We start from the raw sequence: 9,614 nt of genomic DNA, 5'->3' as shown, positions 1-9,614 counted from the left end.
TGTTGAATGGTCTTTTTCTTAACATAAAAATGGAAATTGCATCAATGTACCGATATAACGTATACCCTAGAAGGGTTAGCAAAAGCAAGCACCGCATTTAGTTGCAAATTAACATGATTTTCAGCAAATGAGAATCAACCTTTCTTTAGGAAACTACCTCAAATGTACAAAGGCAAAACACAAATGATTACTTAAACCACTCTCATTTAAACGGAAATCGACCCCGAGCAGCACTAGGCTAGTCTGGAGAAGACTGTGCCTGCCAGACCAAACGTGTGCCCTCGCATTGTCTGGCAGCAGCTCTGTGGTTCTTTCTGGAGCACGGCTTCCAGCCCCTGGAGCGTGTCTACAAGGGCGTGTTTACACAAGGACACTTTAACGTGAGTTATAGGTGTGGATTAGTCAGCAATAAATCTGCGCGGCCGTTCTCATTCACACTCCAAGTGGCCTCTTCTCGTCCATTGCGAACGAGCATAAATCAAGCGAGAGCCGCGCTCCTTCTGAACCAGAGCCCGGCCTGCGCTGCGAGCCCCTTGCGCCCAGCCCGGCTGCGGGGCGCCCAGAGAGCGGGGGAGGCGGCGCGGGGTGCGCAGGGCGCTCGCTGGGGGCCGCTGTGGCCACGCCGAGGGCTCCGGGGGGAGGCGGTTCCGGCCCCCCCGCCCGGAGGAGGTGCCCGCCCCGGCCCTTCCCCGCAAGCGGGCGGAGCTCGGCAATGGGGCCCCGCGGCGAGAGGAGCCGGCGGGCGGCGATGCCGGGATAGCGCGGCGGGCGTCATGGCGCGGGCGGCGGGCCCCGCGCTCGGGCTGCTGCTCCTGGCGCTGCTGCCGCTTCTCCCGCTCCCCGCCGCCCGCAGCAGCCGGCCCGGTGAGTGCGCGGGCAGCCCGGCCCGGGAGCCTGGTGTGGGGGTGTCCCGGACATGGAGGCGCAGGGAGCGGCCTGGGCGCCGGGGGGTGGGAAGAGCCCCGCGCCCTGCCCGTGTCCCCGCTCCCTGGCTGGACTCAGCCCCTGGGCCGGGCCGCTCCGTGGGCTGAGCGTAGCACTTCGTGCACCCGCTGCCTTCCTGAGCCCCGGCTGGCTGGCAGCCAGTGTCCCTCTGCTCTTCCGTCCATGTGTGGAATCAATGGTTTTCTGTGCACCAGGCCTGGCCCAGTGCGCACCCCCAGCGGAAACAAAAAACCTGCCTGTGGGGTCTTCTAATCCGCTGGGCAGCATTTGACTCTCTTTTGAGTGGCTGCCCAAGCTGGCAGCCTTCTTACAAGAACCCTGCAGCCCTAGAATTGAGCGTTGGAAATGTGGGGCCCTGTGGGATACAGCTCCCAGGTCCAGCCCTTTTAACTGTGGCCTTCATTCACGTCACCCCACTGGAGAGATGTATGTGAGGCGCCTAGTACACTGCCTTGGCGTGGCTTTTTCCTGACTTAAGAATTCCATATGCTAACTGTGTTATCCTTCCTGGAAGAGGGCAGGATTTCTGGACTCTTTGGTAATGGTGATTGGTGTGTGCAGCCTGCCTCACTGTCATTTAGTAGTTGTATCTGAGGGCACATCAAATCGTAATCTCTTTCCAGCTCTGACATGAGCCAGCAAATTCTCCACCTGCCAGATTCTGCTGCCTGCGTAAAATATGTTAGATTGAATTTACTGCCTAGTAAGGTCATTCAATCTGTAATGGATTTTAATTAGCACTACCAGATGCTCTCTAAATGGTTTACATACAGCATAGCTTCAGAGCTGCAAAATTCTGTTTGTGTGTAAGATTGCATTCTGATCTTCAGTGCTACCTCCTCCCCATCCCTGTAGGCACCAGGCAGACTTCTCAGAGAAATGGCTATTTAGGAAAGTTGTTTGCAGTGTTGCAGGCATGCTGGTCCCAGGATGTTTGAGAGACAAAGTGGGTTGAAGAGTTGAATCCATGTGCTCTTATCAGTTGAGACTCTGATTAGCGTAATCAAATTCCATGGTCAGTGATTTATTCTCTGGTGCATTGTGGTGTTTGTAAGGGGTGGAAATGGGACAACAGAGTTGTTTACAACAGGAGTTGCTTTTGACTTGACTTCAAACTGGTTCTGTATGTGAGTTCATCAGTGAAGTGGAATTAATAAGACTTCAGGATTTTTTTTTTTTTTTTTTTTGCTCAGCCTGGGTAAAGGGCATTTAAGCACTAGGGAAGATGATGCATACTGACGTCAGGCTGGGAGTTGGATGTGTATAAAAGGCGAGTCCCCTTTGCATCAAGATGACTTTTAGGAGACTTTTTTACACATTCCTGGTTAGGTGGACAAGCTGTTCTAAAAATGTGGAACACCATTTTGAACACTTTTATAAATTGCCTTTTCCCTTCTGTCCTGGCTGCAAACTGGCTTGTCTGAGAAGCCTCAGAAGAGGATTATCCCAAAGAGGGTGAATTGTTCCCAGGCCATATCTGAGGTGCTTCCCCACACATGTTCTAGTGGAAGTCCCAACACCTCTCAGCTGACTTTGCTCCCCTGGCCTGCATCCTGGGAATGCATTTCGGTGCTGTTTCAGAGGAATGTTCATCCATATTTCCTTATCCGAGAGGCCAGGTTTCAGTGCAAGATCCTTCCCCACCCATGCTGAGTTGGATCATGCTCACCTTCCCTCCGGCCATTCTCCAGATGGGCATGGAAGCATGCCATCATGTCAGGGAAGCATGCCAGGGATGCTGTAAAAATCCTGTCCTAGGGCTGCCAGCCCTTCCAGCTTGGCATTTGCTGGAATAATCTACCCACACTTCTCTTGAGGCTGCCATCCCTTGGTATGGCTCATTGTTAGAATATTTCTGTTATGAGTCTTGCAGAGCAGTGAGTTCCAGCTGAAAGGGCAGACAGGCTATTCTCTGCTTTCATTGCTCTGTTACGGATTCAAACAGCACTAGGCCGTTGCTTATAATAAGGGCTGCAAAACAGAGTAAAATAAACAATCTGACCCTAAAATGACCTTGAAAGTGGCAGGTCTGACCTGACTCCTTATGATTCTCATGGATAAAGTGTTACACGGGTTTCTTTGATTACAGAGCCTAGCTAGCCACTCCCTCTGTAGCACTTTGCCCTTGGAGTGAACAGGGCTGGTGACAAATAAGGCCGAACTGGGCCTTCCGGTTTTTGTTCTTGTCATTCCCTACGGCTGGTGTTGCATAGTTCGCGCCTATGATCATGTTAATGCCTCAGGATCCCTGCCCTTGCCATCCAGGTTGTTTTAATTTTCACCTTGCCTGAAGGTGCCTTGACCTCAGCAGTGTCTGAAAGCAGTGACGCTGCCTTGGATCAGGAAGCAGAGGGTGGCAGGTTATAACTTGGTTGTGTTCAGGGAAGTTCATTGAAATGGGACCAGCCTGGGAAAGAAGTTGGCCTGATGGTTGTAACCAATGTTCCCTCCAATTTTTTCCATCCGTGTGTGGAATACATTTTATTATGTGCATTGAGGCATATGCAGATGTGTGCCACCAGTAGAAACACATGCTGTTGGCTGCAGGCATCATGGGTGCTCTGCTAATTGGCTGTGTGCTGTTTGAATCTCTCCTGGGTGACCACCCAAGAGCTTAGCTCTCAGGGAACGCCGACTACCTGTCTGGGTTGAGGTTGTACCTGGGTTTGTCCATGACAAGCTATCAGTGGGATTGCCTGTAGTTTGAATTGTGGTGTTTAAGCTACTGTACAGAGTTCCAGTAGTGGTGTCAGCTCATGCTGGAGTTTTCTCTTTGGCTATGTCTACTCAGCAGCATTATTTCGGAATAACTAACGTTATTCTGAAATAACAAAGAGCGTGTCTACACTGCAAGCCATTATTTCAAAATAATGTTGAGCTGGAGGACTTCTTACTCCAAACTTCTGTAACCCTCATTTCATGAGGAGTAAGGGGAGTTGAAGGAAGAGTGTTTTTTTTTTCCTTCTATTTCCTGCTGTGTAGACAGCCCCAAAAGCCGAATTAAGCTATTTCGACTTAAGCTATGCAATTGACATAGCTCAAGTTGCATAGCTTAATTCGACTTTTGCCCTGCTGTGTAGACGTGCCTTTTGTGAGGCGCTTTGGCTTCTTTCCATGTAAAGTGAATCTTCAGTTGCAAGTGTATCTTGGAATCGTGTCAAACTGTGACTTAATCATCGGTTGTACAGGATATTGCCCCTACCAAGGGTCCGTGATTTTCAATCACATTTTCCTAGCTTACAAACTCAGAAGGACCCACAAAGGGAGATGGTAGCACTGGTGAGAGGCACATGCACAAAAGAAACAAAATCAAATATTTATAGCCAGCTGCTCATACCCACTGAAACAGCAGGTGATGTTTAAGTTGACAGTGGCCATTTGGGGGCAAGGTATTCATAAGTAGATGATCTGTTTGTATTGTTCTGCATTGAGCTGCCCATGGCTCCCTAGTAGAGTTTGTATGGTAGTTGATCAAGCCTTTGTGCACTCTGACTCTAACTCCCATGGCCCTGGTGCAGCATAGTCCCCTGGAGAGCCCAGTGTGGGTTGACTGCCTGAGTGCAACAGGTTATTTGCAGTGCTAAGGTTGCTGCTCCTTTTGGGTTTGCCTTGGTTATCCTTTGACTGAATTCTCTTTCCTGCTTCTCTCTCCTTGTTTGCAGTGTTTGTTCAAGCAGCTGAGCACATACGGAGCCAGTTCCTGGTACATCTGTGCTCTAGCCTCACCCTCATCTGGCATGCTGTTTGGGGGTTAACCGACCCCACCCTTCACTCAAGCTGCCACCCCTCTTACTCTGCACAGTGCACTTCTGGAGGGAGGGGGGCAGAGCATGTTAGACCTGCGTTAAAACACACAGCTGGAATTTCTAAAGGGCAAAGGAATGGCTTTTCCCAGCAGGGCTGCTTCATTTCCAGGATGATGACCTGCCTGACTCAAGGCATAAGTTAAGGAAGTGGGGTAGCCAGACAGTCCACCATGCTTAGAACCTCTGCAAATCTGCAGATACCTGCTTTGTATCTGTTTGTGGATTGCGGGTCAGATGCGGCTGCAGATTCTGCACAGGACTCTAATTGTACAGCTGCACCGTACAGCAAATGCCATTTCCCCACTCCCCAATGAGCTGTAATGTTGGGGGGAGCTGCCCTGCCATCACCCCCCTCACTCGCTCATTCCCTGGCTGGGAATATGTCGTTCTTCGCAGCTGCTTCCCTGCTCAACTCCCCTTAGGTACAACGCAGTTCTGCTTGCATTGGTTTGTCCCAGTCCATCACTTTTCTCTTTATTCTCTCTTTAAATCTCACTGGCCTGGCCTGGCCTGGCCTGTTGTCTGGAGATAGCTAGGCAGGTGCTGTTCTGTGTATGTGGCTAAACTACCTGAGAACACACACTGTGCCCATGGTTATCTGTCCTCCACCATGTCTGATTACATCCCTCCTCCGGGCATCTCATGACTAACCTGGACTGGGGCAGAGAATGTCCCTTCTGTTTGTACACTAGTACTGCCAGCTGGGTCCTTAGAATGCTCCTGTAAAAGGTCATGTGAAGGGGAGCCAGCCCAGCAGTGATGGGTTTTGTCTACACTCAGGTTACACTGGTTTATCCACAGTTGTAATTAACATTGGTTCATTGGCAGGGCTTTGTACCAGTTTACCAAAGGAAGCTGACAGAATAGGTGGAGTGATTGACGTTGCTCCACACAGCAACTGGGAACACAGCCTGTCATACCAAGGGTCAGGAACTAAGTGTAAAGCTGCAGGAAGGCTCTTCCCTGCTCCACTTCTGTTTGATCCCCTCTCTGGTGCGGGACTGCATGTTGCACCCACTGGCTCTGAACCCAACTGCTGCCTGGTTCTGCTCAATCCCCCAGCACTAGCAGCTGTGCTTAGCACCTATCTAGTAGGTCTCTAACATTAATCTGTTCAAGGCCAAATCACCCCTCCCCCCCCAAGAACTATTTCAAACTTTTAGCTAGTATGGGGAGTGAGGGGGAGTTGATCCAAGAAACAGCAAAGGCCTTGTCTACACACATTGCGCAGGACTATTTGGCATAGCTTTCGAGTTAATTTAAACAGGTGCAGACAGCTGTGTGGCTCTTCCTCCTCCGCAGAACATCGGTTTGTCTTTTCTTCCCCCAACCAGTTCCTGGTGCTTTCAGGCAGTGGCTTTTTTTAAATATCTGTTTCCTTTACAAAGTGTAACCAAGTGTGTTTACAAGCCACTAGCTCGTCTCAGAAGCCCCAGTAAGTTCCTTTAGCAGGGCAGGTGAAGCAGTCTTTGGTCAAGGAGGGGTGGGGCAGGAAGGGAGACAAGACAAGAACTCACAGCCTGTAGTTTATTTTTCTAAAGGGCAGGGAAAGAGAATCAAGTCTGAATTACCTCAATTTCTCTGTATTGATGCACTTTCTTGGCTGGGGCCAAAGCAGAGGTGGGGAGAAGTGAAAGAGCTGCTGATGGTCTCCAGTAGCTGTTGACTTCCTGGAGTGTTTGTAAAGTGCAAAAGTGCTTGTTGGTGCATGCTCTTGGCAACCGTAAATCAACACGAAAATAAACAGACCCCTCAGCTCCCCAGATCAAATCAAATAACCCAGAGACAGCAAATCAAATGTTACCTGGCTCTTGTAGAGCACTCCTGGTCTGGAAGTGCTCTCCAAAGAAGGTAAGCATCATTATCCCTCGGTACAGACCAGGAAATTGGCACAGCATTGTCCCTCTGGGGAAACTGGTTCGGTGAGAGCAGTTCTCATCTGTTAAATACACACTCAAGCTGTTTCCCATCTGCACTAGGAAATGGAAAGCCCTGATTGGCAGAGCACAAAACTGGGCCTGGCCCCTGTGCCAAGAAGTTAAACCCATGATTGGCCTGTCTAATTGCAGTGCCTGGAGGGCAGGCCAGGCCAGTTCCTGCTCTGACGTATCAGTCGTGTTTCTTGCTGGCAATAGGCTCCCCTAGATTCTAGGGGCCCTGGGCTCCAGACTCTTTCGGCTTGGGCTGGATATTGAGATCCATCCTCCGGGGATGAGGGGGAGTCTCTGAGCCAAATCAGCTGTAAGATGTGTGGCCGCCTATGAAGCGCTGTGCAGATGCTCAGGGAACCCAGCCCTGACAGACCTGCTGTGGCGTCCGGAGAGGGGCCCTAGCCCAGTCTCAACTTACTGGGCAGAGGTGTCCCTCCAGCCCCAACCTAGCCACATCTCGGGGAGAGGCGCCTGTCCCCTGGACCTGCTGTGGCCAGGAGACAGACACCATCGTCCCAACCTAGTCCAGCCCCTGGGGGAAGGGCACCTGGCCTGTGATCCCAGCCCCATAGTTGCTGCAGTGAGCTAGCTGTGGGGGGTCCTCTCTCCCCACCACACTCCCAGGACAGCCACGCTCCAAACCTCTCATCCCCGACTCCACTCCAGAGCCCGCCCCCCCAGCTGGAACACTCACCCTGTGGCCCCCCCATAACTCTTTGCCCCGGCCCTGAGCCCTCATCTCCAGGTCCACACCCCGGCCGCACCCCAACCCTGGGCCGTAGCCCTGAGCCGCCTCTCGCACCCCGAGCCTCCCAGTCCTACCACATGAATATTATGTGCGCCAACATGACGTGATGTGTGACACATCAGCTCCATGTCAGTGCATGTAACCAAATTCATTCTGCCCATCGGGGGTAAGGGGGGGGGTGAGAGGGAACACTGACCACTCTGCAATCTGCTAGTCTCACAGCCTGAGCCAGCCGAGCCAGCTGCAGCCCTACCGCCAGGAGTGAGTACTGGAGTGCAGCTGTATCCTCAGTGCTCTGTACCCTCAATAGCCTCCTGGCCACAGTCCTGGCACTTTTGGTTAGGGCTGAACATTTCATGCTGCCCCCAGCTGCCTTGTCCCCCAGTTACAGGGCAAGGAAAGTTGGTTTGATCTCCATGGTTGTCTTGGGCAGCGTGATTCACACTGCTCTGTCGAACCTCCCTGGAGTAACATGAGGCCAGTAGACTGGTCTGGCCCATCCATTCAGAGCCCTGCTGCCCGTGGAGGAGGCCGTGGCTATGGACAGTCACTGCCTAGCTGTGTGTGTGTGAGCCCGCTCCTGAGCCACCTTGTGTCTGGCCATGCCCTGCTAGTCTTTCAGGGCTAGGAAGCAAGGCCAGGCACTGGCAGGTGCCTTCGATTTCAAAGAATGTATGAGAGCGCGCAGCGAAGTGCTGATCCCCTCGTAGCCAGTCCAGGGATGGAGTGACCGTGAGATAAAGGGAGTGCGGCTTGGCTCTTTTCTTACCGTGTGTCTGCACTACATTCCTCTTTCGAAAGAGGAATGCAAACGAGGGAAATCCAAAATGCAAATGAAGGGCAGATTTACAAATCTCGCGCTTAATTTGCATAATCACATACAATTGCTTTTTTGAAAATGCTTTTTTCCCCCCAAAAAACCTGTCTAGATGCGGTTCTTTTGGGGGGGCGGGGAAGTGGGGAAACCCTTTTTCAGAAGAATCCTTCTTCCAGGCTTATAGGGTTCTTTTGAAAAAGGTGGGTTTTTTCGCTTTTAGACTGCTTTTTTTCCCAAAAAACCTTTTTCGAAAAGCGATCAGATGCGATTATGCAAATGAAGCGTGAGAGTTGTAAATCTGCACTTAATTTGCATTTTTGATTTCCCTCATTTGCATTCCTCTTTTGAAAGAGGAATGTAGTCTAGACCAGTGTTTCTCAACCTTTTTTTTTATAAAGTACCCTGTAAGCTGGTCAGCTCTGGGAGGGGCACCTCCCCTTCAGGTCAGTGGGTGGCCACCCCAACCCATTACACCCGGATCAGCCTCTGGGGGGGGAATTAACACAAATAACAACCAGTCCAGGGTCCCCGCTCTTACCTCAGGGCGGGGTGACGAGAGTAAACGATAACAAAGGCGGCTGGGTTTGGGGCAGGCCAGCAAATGACACACAGAGGCCTGGCCTCTTTGTTCAGGGCGGGCCGCCAAGTCTATGGTGAGGCAGGCCCGGCCATATTCAGGGTGGGGCCGGCGGTAAACCATTTGTAGCCCGGCCTTTGGTAAGGGCGGGGTGACAGGCAATAGTTTATCAAGGCCCAGCCCGGGTTCAGGGTGGGGCCGCAGGAACACAGTTGATAACGTGATTTACCCAATTGCAGCTTCCTGATTCAGGAGGGTTGCGGGCAGCTCGCCGGCAATGGCAGATGGGGGGAAGCTACCACCCAAAAGGTGGGGTCAGGGAGGGCACAAGCCCGCCCACTCCACTGTGCCCTGGCCCAGGGCCCTAGGGGCAGCAGGCTGCTGCTGCTGGATCAGTGGGGGCTTCAGCCCGAAACACACTGATCCAGGCATGTCTGCATCCATTCTGTCCCTTGGCCACTTGCCTCTTCCCCCGTGGCACGTACCTGACAGTTGCGTAGGCCTCCCGCGGAGTCAGGGGGATCTAGGTCCATTGGCCACTCCTCAGTGGCTTACTTGCCAGGTGTTTGGGACGTCCGGGGAAGTCGGTGGTTCCTCTGGGTCACGGTGCAGCAGGTGTGTAAAAAGTACACAAATAATAAAGTGCTGTAAAACTGAAAACAAAAATTCTGTTTTGTCCAAATTTCAGTTGTGTTGACGCACCCCCCCAGACTTCTCTCGAGTATCCCTGAGGGTACTCGTACCACTGGTTGAGAAACACTGGTCCAGACGCACCCTTAGTGACTTTGCA

At 51.8% G+C, this 9,614-nt stretch overlaps 1 protein-coding gene across 1 annotated transcript in view; it reads left to right on the top strand.

Annotated features, from left to right (window-relative positions):
- Positions 1–552: 552 nt before the first annotated feature.
- The window catches only part of PGAP6 (post-GPI attachment to proteins 6), a 37,056-nt gene continuing 27,994 nt past the window's right edge, over positions 553–9,614 (top strand). Inside the window, exon 1 of the mRNA XM_075899165.2 lies at positions 553–864. Coding sequence (XP_075755280.2) covers positions 774–864 — 91 coding nt within the window. The 5' untranslated portion in view covers positions 553–773. The remainder of the gene's footprint in view (positions 865–9,614) is intronic.

The sequence above is a fragment of the Pelodiscus sinensis genome, chromosome 15 (assembly GCF_052426305.1).
Source record: "Pelodiscus sinensis isolate ZL-2025 chromosome 15, ASM5242630v1, whole genome shotgun sequence".
In the NCBI taxonomy this organism is placed as follows: domain Eukaryota; kingdom Metazoa; phylum Chordata; order Testudines; family Trionychidae; genus Pelodiscus; species Pelodiscus sinensis.
Note: the sequence above shows the minus strand (reverse complement) of the source record. Positions and strands in the feature narration are given on the sequence as shown.